Genomic DNA, 24,229 nt, shown 5'->3' on the forward strand with positions numbered 1-24,229 from the left:
ACGACTGGAGAGAGTTGGAGACCTATAAATATGTATCTTTGGAGACCTATTTTCGTGTGCCTCAGAAGAATCCCTTTTGGGAGCCACCAAATTTAGTTTTTTAGGTTTTTATGTTCTTATGTTCTTAGTTCTTAGTTTAGGGAGATAGATATTTCTCTTGAACCCTTTTTATGTTCTACTTTATTTTAATTCGGTTTTTTACTCTTATGCATCTTTCAATTTCGTTTTTATCTTCTTCATATTAGATTAGTTGTTTAAAGGACTTGAACAGAAGTTCTTCTCCGAGCCCAGCTCTTAAAATCGAGATGCTTCTTCTTCTTCTCCTTGTCTGTTTTTCTCTACTTCTTTCTTCTTTATTGTCCTATGCACGTCTATTCTATTTACTTTATGCACGTTTTGGAATGATGAGGTATGAGTTTAAAGGCTCGATCGAAGGGAATCCACTATGTTTGATAGGGATCTTCGCGAGATAATCCAAAGCCGAATTCTAGAAATCTTTCTTTTAAACTTATACTTAAAGCATGGATCTAGCATCGCGAACTAGAGACTGATCTAGATCCTTGGTGTTGCGAAAGTATTCATCCGGGGCTGGATCTAGTTTGAGAAGAGCAGATCAACCATAGGAGTGGAAACCTACCTATGGGCAAGCTGTGAATGTTGACGAGTCTTAAACATAATGCATCTTTTCCCTTCCAGGGCCAGAGTGGAAACCTACTGGTCAGGGTTGCGAGAGATAGTTGGTTATGATCACGACAGTGGCATAGTCATACGTCCGTGACTCGAGTTCTAAGAATTTACTAGAATCAATATTAAGAGCTTTGTTCATCCTTTAGATTTATTATCGATTTATTCACTTCTAGTTTTCAAAAACCCTTTCAAATCCCGTTTTAAAATACATATATAGAAATCGCACAACTTATCCAAAACATGTTTTTCGTCTTAGACTTCGTTTACTAATTCTGGTTCTAAGGTTCTGCAGGTAAAGCGTGGATTCTCTGTGGATCGATACTCTAAGTACTACAACGCACTGCTGTGCACTTGCAGATATCTAGGGTTATAAATTTAAAACATGAAGCCGTGAAGTCAACCTTAGCAGCATCAAAAGCAACAGCAAATTAACAAAAAAAAATGAAGCCACTGAGTCACAAACAAAAAAAAAACAGAGACAATTATTTGTGGAGTACAAGGCCAAACACTCTTCAATCAATTATTTTAGTTCTTACATCTTTCCCATGAAAGAAGTGAACTATCAAAGCTTTACAAAATGAATGAAGTCTATTGCAATTAACTAAAAACATACAGATACAAATCATTCAACAAAATGACATAATAACTTGTAAATTGTAAGCACAAGAATCCACAATTAGTAAAGATTTACCATATTCAACATCATGCCTAGTATGTGACTCATCAGACAATAGCATCAAGAACATACTCCAATTGATATGACTTGGGGACTGTACACACTACATCACACCACTCGACCTCCCCCCCAAATCGCACCACTCTCACGCCTCTCAAGCCCTATTACCGCACACCAAATCATCTTGCTTTTATCGCCATCAGTAGGCACAAGCTCGGCCCATAAAACCGCCAACTTTCCACCATAACCCGCCAACTGAAAACCATAACTCACAAACTTAGGCAGTCCATCCAAACCTTTCATTTTCCTCCACTGTCCTACCTTGGTGTCATACCATTTGAAAACTTCAGAGCGATAACGGTACAATACGTTTTCGATCACCCAACAAGAAAACCATCCCAAACTCGGTTTCCAACCCCAAAACCTTTCCCATCGACCTTCCTTGGGTATGTAAGCCAAACTATTACACAATCCAAACGTGTAAACCTTTTCTCTCACCACTAAGCTTAAGAAAACCGGAGGGCTCGATACCTCAAGCTCCCAAGTCTGTGTGTTTGGATCGGTGTCTCTTGTTACATATATCTTTCTATCAAGGACATTGATCGTTGGGTCCACCCACAAGCTTCAAGGCTTGATCGATGATGGTGTATTGTCAATGGGTCTGCCAATGTTGTAGATATCATTTGAAGGTCCGTCAATGAGAGCAGACCAGTGTGGAGGAGCAGAATGAGGAATGGATGAGGTTGGAACCAAAACATTCCGACTTGATGACCCATTGGTTAGGATTTGATCAGGTTTCAGGCAGAGAGTGAACCAGCGAGGGTTAGGGTCATGATCGGACCCAAAGCACACATAGAGACAACTCTCGGTGCGGTTTAGAGAGGATCGGGTGAAGCGAGGAGAGATCGGAATCTCTTGGAGACGAGGGAGAGAGTTTGGTAGTGCAATCTTGAGATGCGCGCGAAGCAGCTCAATAGCGAAGAAATTGTTGGGGTCGACTGCTCCGTCGTCTCCGCCTTACTCATATCCTCTCTGGGGACGTAGTCATCGAGAGGAAATCGCTATTTATCAAAGTTCCAGACTTCTTCTTACTCAATCTCACGCGATTGCCCAGTGAGAAACATTCTTAAGGGCGATTTCAAGGGTACTATTTCCGACGCAAAAAAGAACAATTAAATTATGGGGTTGCTTGGCATTAAACTATAGAAACTTTTAAGTCTTTTACAGTTTTTAAAGTTTTTTTTAGCCAAACACACTTTTTCTATTTTATTAATTTAAAAGTTTTAAAAATAAAACTTTTTGTTTTGGTCATATTTTTAAAAGCTACGTGGGAGTAGCTTTTACCCAAGAAGCTTATAAAAATAAATATATTTTCTTTTCTTTTTTTTATTTCTTCCTCCCTAGAATTATTCAAAAGAATATATATATATATATAAATAAATAATTACTAACTAATTTTAATTAATTAAATCTTATATTTTTCTTTTTTCTTTTGAGATCTATTTCTTTATTTTATATTTTCTTTTTATTTTCAGTTTGTTTATCATGTTTTTAAAAGTAAAAATTAAATTTTAACAGTAAAAGTTTTTAAAGTAAAAGCTTATAGTAAAACCTAAAAGTAACAGTTCCTACCAAGCAGACCCTATAGCTTTCGAAGCTCCACTTTGACGTTTAAAAAGAAACAAAAAAAATCTTGTAGTTGGACAAAATATTGTACGTGTGAAACTAGAGATGTCAAATGGGTCAGCCCAGGTCCAAATAGTCCAACCCGATGCGGTTTCAATTTTTTGTTGGGCTTTGCGGGCGGCCCATCGCGGGTTGCGGTCTCAAAATCTATTGTCCAAACCCAACCCGTTTATAATCTACGGGTTAGCGGGCTGACCTGCAGGCTCTTTGTATTTTTTCTTTATATTGCCCATCTTTGTAATCTACGTAAAACTATCGACATTAAACAACATAAGCAACATCAAGTCTATTCTCTATACTTTCATCTCTACGAGATTCTGGTAAGTGAATGGATTTGAAGTTCATCGGAAGCCTTTCAAAAGGATATAGTTCAGTTACAAAAACTGTATCAAAGAAGGATATATTTTAGTTACTCATGTCTAATTCTCTATGATGTATAAAGCAATGATTTTGAAATGAAACAACAAGCATCATTCAACTTAAAAGCAATATTCTGAAACTCTAACTGAAATTTAAACTAAATCACCAACAATCCAATAAGATTTTTTTCAAGAATCAGAGAAGCAAAAGAAGAATGAAATCTAAGAAAGTATCAAAGTAACATAAGCTAAAATCAGAGAAAGCAAGAAAATCAAAAATCCTAGAAGAAATGAAGTTCAAACTAAAACTTTTAACTTAATTCTCAAATTCAAGAAGCAAACCAAAGTTGATAATTCTTCAATTTTCATCTTCATCCTCAGTTTCATCTTCGTCCTCATCTTCATCCTTGTCTTCATCTTCATCATTGAGAATGGATTGGAAAGATAGTAGTGTCTTATCTTCATTATCAGATTCTTCTTCCTTTTCTGTATATATGATTAAATTAAGTTAGTGAACCTAATAATTTATGATTAAATAAGTGTAAAGATTATGACAAAACTTTGTTTACGATTTTCATATGCTTCAAATCCCTTTAACCAATTGCGACTACATCTCTCAGTGAAACTCTATCTACATATGCATTGCAGACTTTTCTTTCTCAAAATTAAAAACTTTATTATACTAATCAACCCGAATTGGAAATTGGGTAGTGGTTTACAAAGTCAAAATCGAACATGGATAAACCGGAAATCGCTGACAGTCGATTACGGTTAGCCAACTGAGAGACCATCTCAAATCTCCACCGCCAGCCGAGTTATAACTACTCTTGAATAATCTCTTCGTATTCATTTCTTCTTGATTTGTATCTTTATAATCATATATTCTTGAAAATGTCTCTTATTATTCATTAGTTGTAATGTTTATGTCTCTTATATAAATTGATAAATTGGTCGAGACTGTAATATTTTTTCCATTCTATTTCTCTTATCATCACAACATGGTATCAAAGCAGATTATGCTTGAGTTTTGATTTAAAAGTGAAACTCGTTTCTCACTTTTCTTGTAAGCCTTTGTGCTTCTCTTAAGTTCTTTTTTTTTTGGTTCTAAACCAAGTGCTTTTACTATTGAAACCTAACATGTGCTTTTGAATCTAAACCAAATGATTCTACAATTCAAGCATTGCATATGCCTTTGAATATATGTTATGCTTCATTAGTTCTCAGTCTCTCACATCATCGTCACTATACATGTCCTTGTCCACTGAAGACAGCCATCTTGGTGGTGTAATTCCCACCCCCAGTTTAACTCGATATGAATCGAGACCGGTCTGAACGACTTCGGTTTACGATAATTGATATCAGGTTCAAATCAAATGAGCTGACCTAAGGTCTCTAAAGAAAAACCCATTAAGCTCAGTTTCCGAATTGGCGCCGATTTCTGAATTTTACGAAAGATTTTTTAAAATATCGGAGAAAAAAAATAGATACTTGTCGAAGAAAAGGATAATAAGAATCTCGGAAGATTTTACTTTTCAAGAGAAAAAAAGGAAATCTCAAATCTTAAACCGCCTTAGGAATCTTATAAATAGGAGAAGACTTCATTCATTCGCGACATCAAAAAATCGAGAGCAAAAAGAGACCTCAGAAGTGAAGAGCATCAAGATCGTCAAATTTACTTCTAGTTCTTCCTTTGTTACTTAGTTAGTCGACCTCCGACGACCTAACTTCTTATTGTACTTTGCCAAACTAAGAAACTACTAATAGAATGAGATTTACAATTTGAATATTATTGTTTTACCCCTTGTTTAATATACACCATCAACAAGCCTCAAGCGTCATCCACGAGCTTCAGATCCATTACGTGTCAAGATTTATAGATTGGTCTTCATGGCTGAAGTCCATCTTGAAGGAGTATGTAAGAAAGAGTTCGACTACTCTTGACTAATCTCTTCATATTTATCTCTTTTTGACTTGTATCTTTGTAATACTTTTCACCATTTAAAAAAAAAAAAAATTGTATCGTATCATCCCTCATATACAAGTTAATTTCATGTACATATATTATTATGAGAGACTAATAGTATTCCTTCCTTTCTATTTATCTCATCGTCACAACATTGCTAACCCCGATAGCTCTAATCCATTCAATGAAGAATCCAGCAATAGACTAGCAAACGAATGGTGGGAGAGGCAAACCATACCCAACCATCTCCACCATTAGATCCACCGTGAGCCGCTACAATCACACTAATGGACCATCACAAACCCCTTTCAACTCACCATGCAACCCACCGAACTGCCGCACAATTTCCGCCATGGAGCCACTCTTAATAACTCAATGCCATTTGATTATTCTCTCTCTAAGATTCCACTGTCGTCTTTCAGCAGATTCGAGTCCGATGAGACACAGCAAACCAAGATCCCGCCTCTTAATTTCTAGCCACTTGATGAAGTCATAAACATTAGTTTAATCCAAGGTACAAACCACAAGTAGCCAAGACGTTCTATCAACACCAAGAATGACGACATAGTGTTCAAGGAGCTGAACCTGATCAAATCCTTGAAGATTCACTGCTAATTCCATCCCCAGAATTAGTGTTGTCAAGAGAAATCACCTCTAGACCAGACTAAATCAGAAGAGAATCAAGACATGTCCTTTCAGCTCGACCATCATTCATTCAATCTACCAGAGAAGTTCTATCACCCTTGTTTTGACCAAATAAAACCCAAGCTCAGTTGGCTCAGTCTAGAGACCGCTTAGACCACAGTGTGCGGCATTAGCCCAATATTAATGGGCTTCTTGCACATATGACCTCAAAATTGAAGTCAAATGCAAATCTAACCTCTATTTTCTCCCTCTTCAACAAATGCCATTTTCTCTCTACTATCTCCTCACAACCACATATATTCACGAAAATGCCATTATGTTTTCAATTTTTATTTTTTCTGAAAAATACCAAAAATACATAACCATCCTAAAATATATCACTTATTTACGAAAATGCCATATTCTTCAATTTTGCCAACCACCATTACCAACCAATTTTGAAGCTCTAAATGTTTGCCCAACCAATTTTGAAGCTCTAACTGCTCATTGTGTCGCTTATAACTTCATTTTACCTACAAATTTCTCTCCAATTTCATCTAAAAAACTCTTTCATGCTCATTTTCATAATTTTCAATTTCATAAATCATCTATTTTTGGAGATTCTTGCATAACAACGACTTAGCTAGTTTGCTATCGGTGCTATACAAAAGTCTGGGTGTATGTCAAAGTTAATCGAGTTTAAATTTGAAGTATGTAAACATCTACTTCATTTTCTTTAACATTTAGCTCTGTTTCGCGAAAGCAGACTTCTTTTTCAGCCTGCTAGTCAACGTAAAGGTTAGATTTGCAATTGACTTTTTTTTCATATTTTTGTAAGCAGACTTCAAAAGAAGTGTGCGAATTGTCCTTTGTAAACAAAAAAAATCATGTAGACTTCTTTTGCAGTCTGCGAGAAAAAGGTTAGTTTTGCATTTGACCAAAAAAATTGTCGATCTTTGACTTTTATAGCAGATTTCTTTAGAAGTCTGCTAATTCGTAGTTTGAGTCGAAAGGTTATTTTTGCAATTGACCAAGATTTTGACCACTTTTGACTTTTATAGCTGACTTCTTTTAGAAGTCTGCTATTAATTTAATTAAGATTCGGTCAAATGCAAATCTGACCTACAAGCAGACTTCTAAAGAAGTCTGCGCATAGCAGACTTCTTTCGAAAGTCAATATTTTGGTCAATTGCAAAAATAACCTCGAGTAGACTTCTTTTGTAAAGTAGACTTCATAAGCAGACTTCTCTACTATAGCAGACTTCTTTTACTCGTTAGCAGACTTCTATACATCCGTTCAAAGTCCGCTGGGAAAATTTCACGTTGAAGTCTTCTAGAAAAAAAGGTTATTTTTGCATTTGACCAAATACTTGACTTTTCGTAGTAGACTTCTTTTTGCAGTCTGCGAGAAGAAAAAGTTATTTTTGCAATTGACCAAAAGTTTGACCAATTTTATAAAATATTTGTAATGTTTTTTTTAATTTTTTAAAATTGTAAATGCATTTTAGGTTTGATTCTTGCACCTGTATGAGTTTGATGTGTTTATGTGTTATAAATATAAAGTTATGAATTTTCTTGATTTAAAAGGTAATTAGCACATCTAAGCAGACTTCTAAAAGAAGTTTGTAGACGAAATCTGTTGTTACGTATTAGTATATCATAGCAGACTGTATATGAAGTCTGCCTAATTATTCTTCTTAAAAATTCCATTTTGAAATATTTGTTACTTGTGAAAATGATATTCTTGTTTTGACATGTTTATTTGTTTTTTGTGTTGCATCTGTATGAGTTTGACGTGGTTATGTGTTATTTTTATAAAGTTATGAATTTTTTTGATTTGAAAGGTAATTAGCACATCTAAGCAGACTTATAAAGAAGTTTGTAGATGAAGTCTGCTGTTACCTATTAGCACCTCATAGCAGACTGCATAAGAAGTCTGCCTAATTATTATTATTTTTTAAATCATTTTTAAATATTTGTTACTTGTAAAAATATTTTTCTTGTTTTGACATGTTTATTTGTTTTGTATGTTGCATATTTATGAGTTTGACGTGGTTATGTGTTATAATTACAAAATAATGAATTTTCTTGTTTAATTTAGCTTTTAGCGGATTTCTGTAGACTTCTAAAGAAGTCTACTTCGTAACATGTGGTAAACGTCAAGTGATTGCTTGCTTATGCTTGTATCATATTTATGCAGGTTGTTTCAAAGATTGTAAAGTTAGGAATTTATGCAGGTTGCTTACTTATGCTTGTATCAGATTTATGCAGGTTGCTTACTTATGCTTGTATCAGATTTATGCAGGTTGTTTCAAAAATTAGGTTATTAACATAAAGTGTTGTCTTGAACTTACAAACATATCTTTATAACAATGTTTTTTTGTAATAGAATTTTTACTCAGAAAATTATGGACTAACGGATGTGTCGTAGTTCATGGATCAATTTTGAGCATGTTTTGTTTGTATAATGAATGTTGTGCATCATAAGCCAAGAAGATTAGTCCCTTTTTTGTCTGATCAATCCCAAATTCATTTCTTGGGCATCCACCAAAAACCTCACTCTTACACTAGAGAATAACATGTAATTTGCAGGATATTATTATTGACGTATTTCACTACTACAACAGTCTGATGTTAAAAGACATACACAGGTAAATCCAAATCCAGCTACAAGATAAAACAAATGATTAACAAGGATCATATATAGACAATAATTTCCATTGGGAGAGCTTTCATTCAAAGAATGTTCAACTGAAGATCAGAATAGCCTACTCGAGCCTTGTGCCTCTCAAACAGATCCTTAAGTGCTTCCACAAACTGGCCATGTAACTTAGCAATCTGAGATGCACAAAAAAACACCACAAAGCTGATAAATCCTACAACTTTTACGAAGCATTCTACACAGTAACGTCTAATAGCAAAGCCGCAATTCCGTCCTGACTCCACTCTAAGAAGTAGCTAAAAAACAATACAGAAGAACATGACTAACCTCTTCATTACTTGGCTGCAGAGTTTTTGAAACTTCTATTGGTTTACCAACCACCACGTCCATAGGTTGTCGATACGGCAAGGGAGATCTACAAAACGAAATGGGAATAGTTTTACCTCTTTCAAGATTTTTACAGGCAAAATCAAATGTACCTAAGAGAAACTAATCCACTTACCCAAAAACTCCCCAAAAGCAGATCGGGGTAAACCTGATGGCTCTCGATAATTTCAGGTAGAGTTTCCAGTCTGGCTTCCACCATTTGTACACGTGTGACTGCGGAAGAAACAAAAGACATGATGAATCGATAAAAAAACTGGAAAAGCAGAAACGGTACAAGATCTAAATCATGCATCTGACAAACCAAATCAAGTTTTGAGAGTATCAGTTACGTGAAGACAACTACATAGAGCACAACATTTCTGTGAGCAACTCTTTTCTCTACCTGACCAAAGCAGAAAACTGGAACCAGAGGTGTCCCGTGTTCCATGGCTATGCGCACAAATCCTCTTCTCGATGAAAGGAAGACGTTCTGCAAAAACAGAAACAGTCAATCACAGAAATAAGATACATTCAAACTCTCGGGTAACCAAATCCTCGTCGGCCGAATTTTCGGTGTGATTCTGACGACCGTTCAAGCTCCCGTTTGAGTTCAATAACACCTTCGATTCCAACATATTCAACAGATCTGAAATCCCGTTGAAAATCAAAATCAGTCACGAATTTGAACAAAAAACAAGGAGACAGCAAATCTGAAGAAGAAAGAAAACGAACCAGGAAAAGCTAGCAGAGAAGCCATGAAAGAGAGAGCACAGCGCCGTTTTACAGAGAAAGAGTCGAGGGTTTCTAGTTTAGGGTAACAATTAGTATGTTTCATTTATATAATAGGTTAAAAATATCCGGTTAGGTTAATTATTTTCGGTTTATGTACATTTTAATTTTAATTCGGGTTCGGTTTATGCAGACTTCTTAAATTAGTCTGTAACCCTAAATTAAAACCTATAATAAAGATATTTATCTTTGTTTGTTTAATTTGAATTGGTTATATTACTTTTTAATTTATATACATCAACATTGTTTATATTTATTTTATGAAAACAAATTTCAGCTTAAATTATTTTTATATAATTTTTAAATTAAAATATAAAGTTTAAAAATAGAGTAGACTTCTTTTGAAGTCTGTAACCCTAAATTAGAATTATTCACTTTTGATGTTTATTTTAGATGGTTTAAAATGATTAATTTTTATTAAATTCTAATTTATATAGATCATACTTATTGATATTTGATTTATAGAAACACATTTCAGTTTATATTATTTTTACATAATTTTTAAATTTAAATATAAAATTTAATAATATAGCAGACTTCTTTTACGGTCTGCTGAGCAGACTGATAAAGAAGTCTGCAGCCCTAGTTTAAAACTTTTCACTTTTTATGTTTATCTTAGATGGTTAAAAATGATTCATTTTTATTAAATTATAATTTTCATAGATCATACTTGTTGACATTTGATTTATAAAAACAAATTTCAGTTTACATTATTTTTATATAATTTTTAAATTTAAAAATATGATTTAATAGTATAGTAGACTTCTTTATCAGTCTGCTGAGAAGACTTCATTAATATTTTCAGTTTATATTATTTTTACATAATTTTTATAATCGTAATTGAGACATCCGTTTTTTGTTTACTCATGTAGGAGATAATAGTAATTTCTCTACCCCTCTGACCTATTTTTGCAATAGGTTGAATTTGGGGTATACTTTTGCATTTGGAATCAAATTGTGGCCTATTTTTAGCAATTCCCCTAATATTAATTTACAAGATTGAGATATTAAGATTTTGTTATAAAATCAGAAATTGTGGCATGTTTCAAAGTTAGAAATTATAGCATGTTTTAAAGTCAGAAATTGTGGCGATGAAATAAAACATGGGTAAAATTTTTGGAACCTATCTTCACTATTTACTTACACATAATAACTCAACTTTTTACATTTATATATGTCCATTGTAAACACATAACATCATTCACAAACTAATAACATATTCTCTCGTTCTTATTTTTCTCGTCTTTTTCTTTATCATTTCTCTCATTTCTTTTGCAGGTATAAATTTTTCATCTTTATTAATATTTATCTTTATGATAAATTAGACCTATTATTATAACAGATTTCAAATACTATCGATTAAATCTAACTTTAGTGTACAAAACGAAAATGCAAGTTTTCATTGAGTGGAAAACAAAAAATTGAAAAGCCCGTTCGGTTTGCCGAGTGAGAAGCAAATGTCATAGTCTTGTCCTGTAGTTGGAGAGGAAGGAAATTGTTTAAACAAAATTCGATCGTCTCCACACATAATGAGCATTTGATTCATAATCATCAAATCTCCCACATTTCTGCAGCAGAAAAGAAAGATCTTTCCTTTTGACTCCCCAATGAATCATGCAATCACAGAGCAAGAATTGCTCTCTCCTTATCTCCTCCTCTTCAAATCGCTCTTGCTCATCCCAGTCTCTCACTATCTCATCTCCTTCTTCCTAACAATTCTACTTTTCCTCTACTTCTTCCTCGAGATTCATTTTCCTAGATCAGATCCTATCTCTCTCACCTTCAATCCCAGCTCAGACTTTTGCCAGTTTGTTGTCTCCAAGTGTCGTCTCCTTCACGGACGGTAAAGAGTTTTTATCTTTCTGGTCTTGATCCATCCAAAACTCATCGCAAAAATGCGGCCTTTCTTATGTACAAATTTGCAATTTCGATTTCAGCTACTTTCCTACGTTTTGGCTCTCAAGCCCTCATCTTCAAACAGCGTTTCTTAGCCTTGTTGGAAACTCACCTCGTTTCTGCTACAAGCGGTGAGTGAGTTCATAAACCGGTGCTCTTGTGCTTGTTCAGATCTTGTGGGCACAAGTTATGTGTTCCTTATTACATGATCTTTGAGATGTATGAGTAATATTGCATCTGTTTTTCTGTGGTCTCAGAAATCTCTTTCAAGCAACAGATGGTGGCACAATTGCTTTGGACTGGTTAATGCATTCTGATGGTTTGTATTAAAGAACAATACATTTGGTCATTTTCAGCTTTGAATTTGGGTCTTTCTTTTTATTGCCTTAAGATTTTGTGTTCTGCACAGTCATGGAAGGCATATCTCAGGTGGTCAACGGCTTAACTCTAGGAAATGATAGAACTCCAATTGCTATTGTGGTTCCAGGGCTCACTAGTGATTCTACTGCTGCTGTAATATTTCGTTTCACCACACTCCTTTCGATTCCTCTGTTTTCATTTTGTGGCTGCTCTTGTTTCGTTCCTTTTGCTTACTCGATATTCGATAACCTCGTTTACTCTTTTTTCCACAGTATATTAAACATCTTGCCTTCAGGCTGGCCAAGGAAGGATGGAATGTTGTTGTGAGTAACCACCGTGGACTTGGAGGGATCTCTTTAACTGTGAGTGTCTTGGTTTTATATGTGAGTTCTTGGTTTGGTTTCATTTTTTTTGTATCTAGGTAACATTTGGGTCATAGGTGCATGACTATTATTTAAATAGATTAATGAGTTCCTAGAACGAGAATTATGGGATATATCGATTTGTGACCAGCAATCTAGCAATTAAGTTCACCACTAAACATGCTGGAAGCGTATGTTTAAGGTTATTAAACGGATTAAGTAGCTTTGAAAACTTTTTTTTTCATAAACTTATCATTTGTGTTAGTTCATTGAATTATTTATGTGGATTGGTAAAATTATGATTCATCGACTGACTTGAATTTTCAAACCATTAATCAGTCTGACTGCTTCTACAATGCGGGATGGACAGAAGATCTTCGGAAAGTAATTGATCACATCCATTCTCAGTTCCCAGAGGCTCCTCTGTTTGCTGTTGGAACAAGCATTGGTGCCAACGTTCTGGTATATCTCTTCTCTTTCACCTTTGATACAATGATACCCTAGTCTTGCATCAAAAGATTGAAACGTCGTGGTGATCATTGTTAGTTTTAAAGGCATAACGTACAACACAATCGGTTTGATATCTCACATTTAATTGCTACGATGAAATTGAGCGGGCGTTGATCCAGGTTAAATATCTTGGGGAGGATGGGCCTGATACACCTCTTATTGGAGCTACTGCTGTGTGCTCTCCATGGGATCTTTTGGTTAGTAGACCCTCACGTCCACTCCAACTGAAATTCTGTGATATTGCTTACTGTTTAAACATGATAGTGAAAACAACGAATCTATTCTTTTCACGAATATTGTGTCTGTTTCACATCATCTTCCTTGAGATACTTCAATTTGGCTGAGTTTCATAAGCTACTTGCTTTGTTGATCGCAAGTTCTGTCCTTTTCGATGTTTCTCTTCATTTCACTTTCAATTTATCGTTCATTCTCTTTAATCTACGAGTTCCCTCTAGTATATTTTATTCCCAAAAATGAATAAATTGGTCCTGGAATCTGGGAAAAGAAAACAAACATGCCTTACTATCAATGATGGTGTTCTTTGCAGATATGTGACCGATTTATCAACCGAAAACTCGTGCAAAAACTCTATGACAGAGTGCTTACTATTGGTCTACAAGGTTATGCACAATTGTATGTCTAAACTCTTGTCTTGTTTTGATAACTTTGTATTTTTTTCTACCTACTTTTGTCTCGCTTTAGTCATGTCTTTCTTGTTCCCTTACACATGGTTGTAACCTGCAGGCACCACTCCATCATTTCTCGTATAGCCGATTGGGAAGGCATTAAGAAGGTAGATTCTGAATTTCTTTCTATTTTCCAAATCAAGTAAATTGACTTTAAAGATTCATTCCTTTCGTGTCTTGTTGTTTTAGTCACGTTCAGTTCGAGAGTTTGACAACTATGCCACCAGACTTGTTGGCAAATTCGAGGTGTAGTTGGTTTTATATTCTCTCTATCCTCTGTTTATTTTTCCTCTCGTTCCATTTTAAGAAGCAGAAAATCCAATCTTTCATGGTGCAGACAACTGATACATACTATAGACGTTCAAGCAGTGCGCAATTTGTGGGAAATGTCGCTGTTCCGCTCCTTTGTATCAGTGCTTTGGATGATCCAGTTTGTACTAGGGAAGCTATTCCTTGGGATGAATGTAGGTAAGAATCTCTTTGCTTTTACCCTTTAATCATGCTTTCCTCCACTATTCAACTCCACAACTGATAAACTAAATTGATCTGCATCCATACTCCTCTGGTCGACTCCATTGTACTCCTGTTCTTCTTGGTCGTAAGGCCACTGGATAAGTCTTTATGAAGAATTCAGCTGTTAAGAGGATAGTTACAGGAACAATTAGTATAATTAAGGGAATTAACCCGGATGTGAAGGTATCAGAGTATCGGTGGAATTGGTTTTGGCTCTAGAAGTCATTACTATTTGGTTTTGTTATTACTAGAATGTTCTTTAATGCTCTAGAAGTTTATAACAAGATTACCGTTGCTAAATTGAGTTGGTGAATTTTCTGTAAAACAGAGTTTCTCTGTTCCGTGTGTGGCCAAATTAGAAAAGTGAACGATTTTTAGGCGTAGTTGGCGAAATTTGATGAGTTTCTAGGATGTATCTTTCTGCAGCACGTTTTGATGGGTCTCCATGTATCATGTCTTAACTTTTGCAGGGGAAATAAAAACATAGTTCTTGCAACCACAACACATGGTGGTCATCTTGCTTACTATGAAGGGATTACAGCAACAAGCATGTGGTAATTCTCATTTTCTTAGATACTCATCCAACACTCTATTCACAAGGAATTTATTAGGAGTGGAACTGAAATGTGTAGTAGTGTCATGTTAAAGGTGGGTTAGGGCTGTGCAAGAATATTTTGAAGTGCTACTCTCTAGCCCCTTTGCAGAACGAAGACAGAAGGTACGAAAAGAAATGACTTACTTTTAGTCCAATACGGCAATACCATATATAACTACTCTTAGTCTCTTCTAAGACATTCATCATATCATTTTTTCAGACGCAGATCATCCCCGAACCATTGGGATCTTCGATTGATCAGGGACCATTTCTTGTGGATACCGGAGAAGATGGGATTATTGCTGCTGCAGCAGCAAGTGAAGTGGAGACAAGAGCTGATGCAGAACAAGAGAGTAGTGCTCAAATCGAGAAGACAAGTTATCATCTACAAAAGGACAACACCCCTCAAGGTTATAACAGTTTACTCGGTCCTTTGAAGAAGAGAGTGGATCAGCTTTCAAGATACAGCCGGAAATCAATCTGGCTATTAGCATACATTGCTATAGTCACGACGTGGCCACTTCTAGGCCCTGCGTTGTTGATCTCAATCAAGAAAAGATTCAGAAGGGTCGTCGAAAAATAGAAATCATACTCTTATTGCAAAATAGAAGCCTTTGTACCATTAATAACTTTTGATTGTATTTCATTGTAACCCACTTGATATAAGGCATTTGCCATTCTATACAAAGCTCTCACAAGACTTTACACCTCAACATAAAAAAAAAAAAAATCTCTATTTTCATTCAGAATTGGTATTTCAAAGGAGAATAGAACGAAGAAAAAGCAGCTAGAAAGTAAAACACGTGATAACGTTTGCTATGCCTTCGGAGTTTTAGAGTGTGGTCATAAAAGAAAAAGTTGAGGGTTTTAGCTAGTGACCACGGCTCATCTTAACTTTCGGCATTGCCTTTTTCACCTGCCTTGCTCTTTCTTTTACCTCTTTCTTCCTTAGCACTTCTGCGCTCAGCTTTGCTTCTGCTTCCTCCATCATTTTCTTTCTCTCAGCTTTCTTCTTCTGCAATGCCTCTTGCCTCGCGTTCTGAAGTTCTTTGTACGCTTCCTCTGCTGCTTTCTGCCTACCACTCTCAGTTTTGTTCCGCGCCTTCATTAAATATAAACACTTAAACTTCAGTTTTCCAACACCCCAAAACAGACTCTAACGAGTAGAAGTTTGCAATTTACCTGCGAGCTGAGCCTGTATCGTCCTACTAAGTCGATGTAATATGGAATTAGCGCCACCAAGCGGACGATCTCATCCATATGTTTAGCATCGGGTAAGGAAAACTTGAAAAGCATCATCTTCTTGTGTTTGCCAGTGTGCTGGTCAGATATATGCATCGACATGAAATTCCTCCCATGCTTCTCCATAGCCTTGTCACCAAAAACCTACAGAGATATATTATAGAGATAAATCAAGTGCAAACACTAAGCAAAACAAGAATCCGAGTTAAAACGAATTAAGGTTCATATTAGAAGTGATTGATTTCCCAACTTTGCCACAGATACAGATACATACAGAGAGAGAGCCATGGACCAACTTCCATTACTGAATTATTAAGGTCATGATGCTTAATGATACTAAAACTTCCTTCCAACATACTTTACACTCACCTCACTATAAAGCAATAAAGCCTATTCAAGTACAGTCCAAATGTCTGAAAATCAAATTTCAACTCAGAAATGAGACAAACTGTGACTACTAGTTCTCAATCTAGTAATCTTTTTCCTCCTTTTGTCTTAAGAATAGATTCTTGCTAACTAAATCACCAGATACATCTCTACTGTAGAATCTGAGAGAGAGAGAGAATTCTTACCTGATCAAGCACAGTGTCTGTGATCATATCCCCAGCAACTTCCTTTGATTCAGAGATCACAGCTAGCTCCTCCGATACCCATTTCCTCCCGGCCGGAGGAGACACAATCCCGGCGAATCTCTGCAGATCCTTCACATCCTTTTGCATCGTTTTCGCCGCCTTCTTCCTCGCCATCGCAAACACGACATGATCCATGCTCTCTTCATTCATGTAAACCTCAAAAGTGATCTCATCTTTACAAGGCACCACCAAGTTAAAAACCCTCGAGATCAGATCGTGTCTGCTCTTGAGCTCCATAGTGGCCAACAATCCATGGCAGTACCTGCGTCCGCTCGCGTAGAATTTGAACACATTCAGCGCTTCTTTCAGCAACAATGGCGACTCCTCTCCTTCACCAACTCCCAGCAAGCTGAAATTCTTCTGGAATATTGTGTCCTTGGAAGCAAATTTCGCCGCCCAAGCTAAAGCGAGCCTCTCGTTCTCGCGTTTACCGACGAAGTAGTTAATTCCGAGAGTGATTAAGAAACAGACGCAAGTGATCTCTACAATGTACGACTTCTTCTTCTTCATCGGAACAGTAGTGTCTTTAGCAATCGAAGCTGTCTCGGGATCTACCTTCTCTGTCGTGTTTTCTACAATCAACGGAGACTCTAGAGTCTGTGCCGTCGCTATCTCCACCGGTAATCCTTCGAACTCATCTTCATCCCAAAAATCGAACGGCATTGACGAAGGATTTTTAGAATCGGTTTCAGGCTTGGGATCTGATTCGGGGATGAGATCGGAGTTAGAGTCGTCGGAAGATGGTTCTGGATCAGGAAGCGAGGAGTGAGACTGGGTGATAGTAGGCGGAGGGAGAGAGTGGTGAAGGTCAGAAGAATCGTCGGAAACATCATCGTCTTCAGCATCAAATCCTTCGAACTGGGAAGCTGAGAGAAGATGCTGGTGAATAGAAAGGTAACAGATGAGAGCGAAGGAGAAGAAGGAGAAAGATCGGCTCATTGTGGAGAAAATGAAGCAAAAGATTCAACACTGAGATCAATATGAAACAATGCCATATAGGAAACTAGCCGGGAATGCAAAATGTACAACCGAACCGAACCGAACCGTCCTAAATTGAATAGAAATTTCCAAAACTGAATCCGAACCAAATTAAAAAGAACTTGAACGTAATAAAAATTTGGTAAAACGACTTATTTTCCTCTCTGAAGTTTTATATAATAATATATTTACACGAAGTTTCAACCTAGTCATATATCTCATATCTCTCTCTTAAAAAAGTTGTAAACTTATTTCTCATCAATTCAAACCAATAATTATGGTTATATATATTTTGAATTTTTGAATTGGGGTAAAATAGGTTTACAACTTTTCTAACAGAGATATATATGACGAAATCAAAATTTTAGGTGAATCTGTTATTATATGAAACTTCAGAGGGAAAAATACGTTATTTTCCCTAAAAATTTCTATTTTGAATTAACTAATGCTAGCACTAGGTGAAAGTACTGATTAGCACCGAGACTGAAAATTTTTCACTAAATTTTAATAATTTTAAATGTTTTAATTACTTTTATTAGTTTTTTCTTGTAGAATTCACATATTTTGTTCAAGATTTAGGTTTTAAAGATCTAGTTTGATATTATCATATGTAGAAACATGAAATAAAATGTAAATATCATTTTTAAACTTGAAATGCATAAAGAAGTCAAGATCGAATTGACATAATATTCAAAAGACAAAAAAAAGTCCAATCACATGATGATACAAAAAAAAAATAGATGGTCTTGATCATGAGAATACACAAAAAATAGTTAAAGAACAACAACATCTTCATCCTTTCCTTCTTCAATAATCAAGTTATTATGTGTTATAGACTTATATATGTCTTATATATTGTTACTTAGTAAGTAAACCTGTTGAAAAAAAAGAACTTGTTAATTAGATCAAAGAAAAGAACATTCGGTGAGAAATGCATATGTACCAATTTTCATCAGCCAAAGAACAAGAATATTGTAGACATTAAACCAAACAAACCAGAGCATGGATACATTAAACATTAAACCAATCAAACATCGAGACCAGCCTACAAATTTTACTCAGCAAAATCAGAGCATTGAAACATCAAACATAAAGAAACATCAGAAGCATCAAGCATCCAGAACAGTCATCAAATATAAAGAAATATCAGAAGCATCAATACATCAAACAACACAAGTGTATTGCAATTTTCAAATAACAGAAGAAGTCAAAGTGTTTAATAACATTTAAACTAACCTGAGTACGTAGTTTGTGAGTCACGAAACAGAGGAACCTCTTGGTATAATACAGGTTCGAACTCCATGTCAATAGCATCTTCTGGTTCAGACTCGAAATCATCATCATAGATGTCTCTTACCCGTGGAGTTTGTGTGGCTAGAATAAAATTGGCTTCACTGTCTTGGTCTTCCAAACATGGTCCAACGATCCATTCTCCTACGGTATCTTCATTACCATCTTCAAAGATGGCATCTGCATTTTGGTCTCTTATTTTTTTCTGCTTTTTGAATAGCTTAGCATTAAATTGGACATAGAGTAGACTGTTTTAACCGACTAACATCTAGTCTATTCCTTTTTTTTTGTGGATCTGCAAAATCAGAGTACACTAACCGATTCAAAGCAGCTATAAAAACTTACAATATGAACTTATTGAAAACAATATAAGAGATAAACCAGAATACACTAACTGATTCAAAGCATCTCCAATTTCGTTCACAACCAGAAGAACTAGAGGTCAATGCAAGTATTCTAGTTGCTAAGTTTTGCAAAGTTGGTGCGCCACATCCATAGATTGACCACCAATTTCGTGTGGCAATTCAAGTGATGTTAAAATCAAAGGAGAAGGTTAAACGATAAACAAGAACTATAAGGGTGAAGAGAAATACATGAATCAAACTTGTCATCTCTTGTTTCACAGCTTTTTAATGCTAATCGATTGCCAAACAAGCCAATTTTGTTCTTGTAGAGACTAACTTCATGATTCATGACCTTATCTTGACTCTCAAAGTTACCATGATAAAAAGTCTCCACACAGCTTATGAATCCTTCTACGATATCCATCTCAAACTGGATAGTGGAGTCTTTGTAGAAGTAAAACCGGTTTAAGAAGTATGCAGCCAGATGTAATGAAGAATCCAACCTACCTTTCATCTTATAATAGATGATCTGAAACACAGGCTGATATTTTTCTCCAAATGATCACAAGCTTCCTTGATACAGTTCTTAGCTTCTAAATCTCACCAAAAACAAATCCCATAGAAGGTATCTTCTCTCCATCGGCCATCCTTAGCACCTTCACCAAAGGGCTGAATATTTTCAAAACTATCATCACAGACGTCAAAAATTGAAAACTAATCAGTCTCGAACACATTATTTCCCTTCAAAGACTTTGAATGAGTGCATTCATGCCACTCATCACTTGTGAACATTGCCTTTAACTTAGCCTTCTTCTCATACAAGCCGTGGAGAGTCAAGAAACAAGTTGCAAATCTTGTTGTTCCAGGTTTCACGATATCTCTCTTCTTTGGATAACCTCTCATCATTGACAGAGTTTTATGATGAACATAGATGAATATGGTCGCCGCTTTTGCTTGACTAATGACTTTGTGAAAATTTGGCAACTTTGATACTCCCTCAAGCATCAAATCTAGAGTGTGAGCCGCACATCCACTCCAAAATATGGTCGGTCTCTTCTCTTTAAGCATCTTAGCAGCAGATACATTGTTGGTTGCATTATCAGTCACCACTTGCACTATTTTTTTCAGCCCCTATCTCTTCAATGCAACTGTCAATGTATTTAAAGATGTGCTCACTTGTATGGGAATATTTAGAGGTGTCCTTTGATGAGAGAAAACATGTACCTCCTCTTGAATTAACACATAAGTTCATTATGCTTTTCCTTTTCATCTCGGTCCATGAATCTGTCATCACAGAGCAACCTTCAGCTTTTGCTGTGTCCTTTGTACTTCTTCATTCAACAATGGTTCACGCAGCTGATATTGACTTGGTGGTATCCAACCAGGCCCGAATTGTCCCATTGCTTCACAAAACAACCTAAAAGCATCGTTTTCAATTGCATTGAATGGAATGCTTGCATGATAAACCCACCTAGAACAATATTGCCGCACATCATGTGTTTTCTCTTTAGAAATGGCATCATGAATACTCTGCTGCCGTTTCTGTGTAGCCAAAGACGCTTCTCGATTAATGTTGCTCGAAAACCCATCCATAGGACCTTGGAAGTGAGGAGTATTAAGAGTTCCAAGCTCTTCTTCCAGCTCGTCAACATTCTTTCCATTCTCAATATCAGTTATAACCTCAAAGCTTCTTCGTGTTTCCTTTTCTATTTTTTCTTTTCTTTTGATTCATTAAGTGCTTTCATACACTTCCCTTGATCCTCTTTACTCGATGCTGGACATGAAGACACCACACTTTTTTGTGCGCAATGTGTAGCTTCAATCGATGCACACCACCAGAGAATTCCTTTCCACACAGTATGCATTTGACTTTATCTGGATTCATTGGATCGTTTAAGTTTATCCATCTGAAAAGATTTACATCTAGAAAAAAATCGAGCACATTGTAGAAGAAGACTCAATCAAATAAGATCACAGGGGTTTAAGAACTTACAGACATTGATTTGTTGTCGATTTGTCTCAATGTGCTTTGATTTCTGTTGATTTTGACTCGATATGGACGAAATTGAGCAGATTAGCTTCGATAAAGCAGATTAGCGTTCTTTGATGAAGCAGATTAGAGGTTAATTTGAGAGAAAAATAATGTTGAGTTCTTTTGGGCATCAATCTGTTTTTCATTGTTAGGCCAAACCTTTTTTGAAATCCACTTTTATTCTACCAATTTTTTTGAATTGTGCAACTGATTTTTTTTTCGATGTTGACTTTCCACAAAATGCGGTTGACCGTTGATTGAACCGCCGAGGAGCTAATCGCTGCGGTCACCCTCCGACTTGTGCCTAGATGACCGTGTTTTCGAACATGAGAATTAACTAAACCAAACATGAATCAAACCCAAATTTAATAAACCTGAGTGGTATTATTAACCAAAATTTAAAAACTAATTAATATTTCATAAGATCAATAATTATCTTCTCTCCTTTCTTTTGTTACTAGATGATATTCTGCGCATCGCACAGATTGTTACACTTATTTTTTATTTAATTTTTTGATTAAAAATTGATATTACATAATCAATTAATCAGTCCAGGCGATTAGCTATAACCGTTGTAAAAAACCAGCCAATGGTTATAGCTAGTCGTCTGGACTGATTATAAATTAGAAACATGCGTTACATACTTATTACATATGCATGCTTGACCAAATTATTATTTGCATAGTATAATTTTTTTTCCAAAATAAGTTTCTAGATGTTACACATAAGAATGTGGGAGGCCATCATATGTAAACATGTCAAGTTGTTTTTTTTTTGTTTTAATAGCAAAAAATTGTGGTTTTTATTTTATTTTATTTTTTTTTGTGGTTTTTATTTAGTGGTGCCTGATATTTTGTTTTTTGTTTTTTTAATATGCCAATAATTGCATATAGTTAATCGAGTGTATCTATATACGTTACACATGTTTGAAGCAATTCAATAGTGGTCTAAATTGCAGAGTAATATGTTATTTTAGATGCTTTTTGAGGTATCATTTGGACATTGCTACTTTTGCACAAAGAATATGAAACAACTGTTGGATTTTCTTTTTTTCAAAAATAATAAGATAAAAATCGGGAGAAGATGTTTTTTCTTTTGGTTGTGAGAGCTAATCCCAGTCCAAAACTCCAAGCAAAGATCTACATATGTAAGTGTTTCATCATTTGATTATATTCCCTTGTGTAGTTAATGCAAAAATTATGAGTAAATGTCATTGTGGTTAATCTTCTAAATGATTTATCTTTAATGATTTTGAATGAATATTTGTAACAGTTTTTGGAGAAGTTATCTATACTATTATTTATTATACTAGTATTTGTGAAATCAAAAATCTTAGGTGTCGTCTCCAGAGCGATTTGCTTATATGTCATTATTAAAAAAAATATATGGTGTTTTAATTAATTATGATAGGTTGATCATTAATTCTATGTGTAAATATCCGTGACATGGCCAAAAATCTGATGTGTCGTCTCCACATCGATTATTCTATGTGTCATTATCAAAAAAATTATGTGGTGTTTTAATTAATTTTGATAGGTTGATCATTAATCTTATGTGTATATATATGTGGCATGGATAAAAATCTGATGTGTCGTCTCCACAGTGATTATCCTATGTGTCATTATAAAAAAAAAGTATGTGGCGTTTTAATTAGTTCTGATAGGTTGATCATTAATCCTACATGTAAATACCCGTGACATGAATTTTTTCTTCGATTATGGGCCAGTGATTTTGTTTATAGGCCATTGATCTCGAAGTTAGCCCTAACCACTGATTTTGGTTATGGACCACCGATACCAAAGCCGGTACTAACCTAAAACCCTAATGTATCCATCATATATATACTTCTCTCGGTCTTCATGTTTTCTTACATACAACATCCGTATTCTAAGGTCTAGCATCTTTTTTAGAAATTTATCCACGTCTTTTTAAAAAAATCAATATATACTATTATTTATGCATTTCCGTAATGACAACCTATTATTTTTTTATAGTTCATAGTTTGGTGATTGAATATTTCATCTCTCGCCTTACAATAAAATCGTCAGGTAAATATTTTTTTATAGTGCTTTAACTTTTTTTTCTGCTTTTAGACGATCTTCTTATGTAAATCTATTGCCTAATAGTTCTTTTCTTCAAAAAATTTATGAATTTTCTGTAGAGATTAGTAATTGTCCACTTCGTGATCCTTAGATTTTGCCATATCATCTGCTTCCATCTCAAATCGCTTTTACAGAAGAAGAACATTTTTCTGCTGATGTTTACAATGATAAATTTTACAAGTTGCCTGAAGTTTAATTAGGACTATCCTGAAGACATATCATATATGTATTCTAAATTTTTGACCCATTGGATTTGGGATCGTAAAAACGTCAATGGCATCCCCGTCTTTGCGGCAACTCCAGACCGAGTATTATAGCCAACTGTAACCCTAACGTTAGCAAAGCCTACTTCTTGAGGGTTTTATTGTATGTCGTTCGCGATCCATGTTTTTATAGAAATACAAGAACAATTAATGGTGTTGTCCACCCTACTTTCAAAGTCATGTTATGCTTTGGGTTTAATTCATGATGATACTGAATATGTCGAAATTTTCTATGAGGCAAGTCAATGGGTTTCCGCTCCTCTCTTCAAATGATGTACATTTCTTTGTTACATGCAGATTCTCTGATGAATCTCATTCGTGTTTGGAGATCCATTCAATGTTTGTTAGTATAAGTTTTGTCAATTCTTTGCAATGTCTTTGATTTTTTTTTCCCTTGATTATCTTATTTTAACAATTTTTTAGATTTTTCGTTGTGTTTGGATTTTAATTATTTTCCCTAATGTACTTTCTAAATTTAATACACATCAGTAAAAATAAACGATTAAATAAAATTTTAATTAGTTTTTGCTAATTAATAATGTATATATTGTTATTAATTTTACCCATTCATAATTGTTATAAAAGTTGTACTAATAGTCTTCGTAATAAATC

At 35.1% G+C, this 24,229-nt stretch overlaps 3 protein-coding genes and 2 pseudogenes across 3 annotated transcripts; 1 reads left to right on the plus strand and 4 right to left on the minus strand.

The window, feature by feature from the left end:
* Nucleotides 1–1,410: 1,410 nt before the first annotated feature.
* Nucleotides 1,411–2,388, minus strand: LOC18018289 (annotated as a pseudogene).
* A 6,343-nt stretch (nt 2,389–8,731) lies between these two features.
* Nucleotides 8,732–9,658, minus strand: LOC18018290 (diacylglycerol O-acyltransferase 2). The gene is made up of 5 exons (XM_006402140.2): nt 9,572–9,658; nt 9,427–9,513; nt 9,160–9,257; nt 8,985–9,072; nt 8,732–8,833 (listed from the first exon to the last, which is right to left on the minus strand). Exons 1-5 carry the CDS (start codon nt 9,656–9,658, stop codon nt 8,732–8,734), a joined length of 462 nt encoding a protein of 153 aa, XP_006402203.2.
* A 1,705-nt stretch (nt 9,659–11,363) lies between these two features.
* Nucleotides 11,364–15,454, plus strand: LOC18018291 (phospholipase ABHD3). The gene is made up of 14 exons (XM_006402141.2): nt 11,364–11,655; nt 11,750–11,839; nt 11,966–12,027; nt 12,118–12,221; nt 12,341–12,430; nt 12,770–12,892; nt 13,060–13,137; nt 13,488–13,573; nt 13,685–13,733; nt 13,816–13,872; nt 13,964–14,094; nt 14,610–14,693; nt 14,788–14,857; nt 14,955–15,454. Exons 1-14 carry the CDS (start codon nt 11,420–11,422, stop codon nt 15,315–15,317), a joined length of 1,623 nt encoding a protein of 540 aa, XP_006402204.1. The 5' UTR covers nt 11,364–11,419; the 3' UTR covers nt 15,318–15,454.
* On the minus strand, nt 15,352–17,547 carry LOC18018292 (uncharacterized protein At5g49945). Its single transcript, XM_006402142.2, has 3 exons — nt 16,549–17,547; nt 15,917–16,120; nt 15,352–15,836 (listed from the first exon to the last, which is right to left on the minus strand). Exons 1-3 carry the CDS (start codon nt 17,545–17,547, stop codon nt 15,606–15,608), a joined length of 1,434 nt encoding a protein of 477 aa, XP_006402205.1. The 3' UTR covers nt 15,352–15,605.
* A 1,066-nt stretch (nt 17,548–18,613) lies between these two features.
* Nucleotides 18,614–20,511, minus strand: LOC18018293 (annotated as a pseudogene).
* Between the last annotated feature and the right edge of the window lie 3,718 nt (nt 20,512–24,229).

Source organism: Eutrema salsugineum, unplaced genomic scaffold, assembly GCF_000478725.1.
Source record: "Eutrema salsugineum unplaced genomic scaffold, Eutsalg1_0 scaffold_2, whole genome shotgun sequence".
In the NCBI taxonomy this organism is placed as follows: Eukaryota; Viridiplantae; Streptophyta; class Magnoliopsida; order Brassicales; family Brassicaceae; genus Eutrema; species Eutrema salsugineum.

Coding starts and splice junctions, on each gene's coding strand:
- LOC18018291 (XM_006402141.2), top strand. CDS start 11,420: ATGAATCATGCAATCACAGAGCAAGAATTGCTCTCTCCTTATCTCCTC. Junction 12,893..13,059: donor GCATTGGTGCCAACGTTCTG/GTATATCTCTTC, acceptor GCGTTGATCCAG/GTTAAATATCTTGGGGAGGA. Junction 14,694..14,787: donor ATTACAGCAACAAGCATGTG/GTAATTCTCATT, acceptor GTCATGTTAAAG/GTGGGTTAGGGCTGTGCAAG.
- LOC18018290 (XM_006402140.2), bottom strand. CDS start 9,658: ATGTTGGAATCGAAGGTGTTATTGAACTCAAACGGGAGCTTGAACGGT. Junction 9,258..9,426: donor CAGTTTTCTGCTTTGGTCAG/GTAGAGAAAAGA, acceptor TTTCTTCCGCAG/TCACACGTGTACAAATGGTG. Junction 8,834..8,984: donor TGCAGCCAAGTAATGAAGAG/GTTAGTCATGTT, acceptor TGTGCATCTCAG/ATTGCTAAGTTACATGGCCA.
- LOC18018292 (XM_006402142.2), bottom strand. CDS start 17,547: ATGAGCCGATCTTTCTCCTTCTTCTCCTTCGCTCTCATCTGTTACCTT. Junction 16,121..16,548: donor CAGACACTGTGCTTGATCAG/GTAAGAATTCTC, acceptor ATATCTCTGTAG/GTTTTTGGTGACAAGGCTAT. Junction 15,837..15,916: donor GATACAGGCTCAGCTCGCAG/GTAAATTGCAAA, acceptor TATTTAATGAAG/GCGCGGAACAAAACTGAGAG.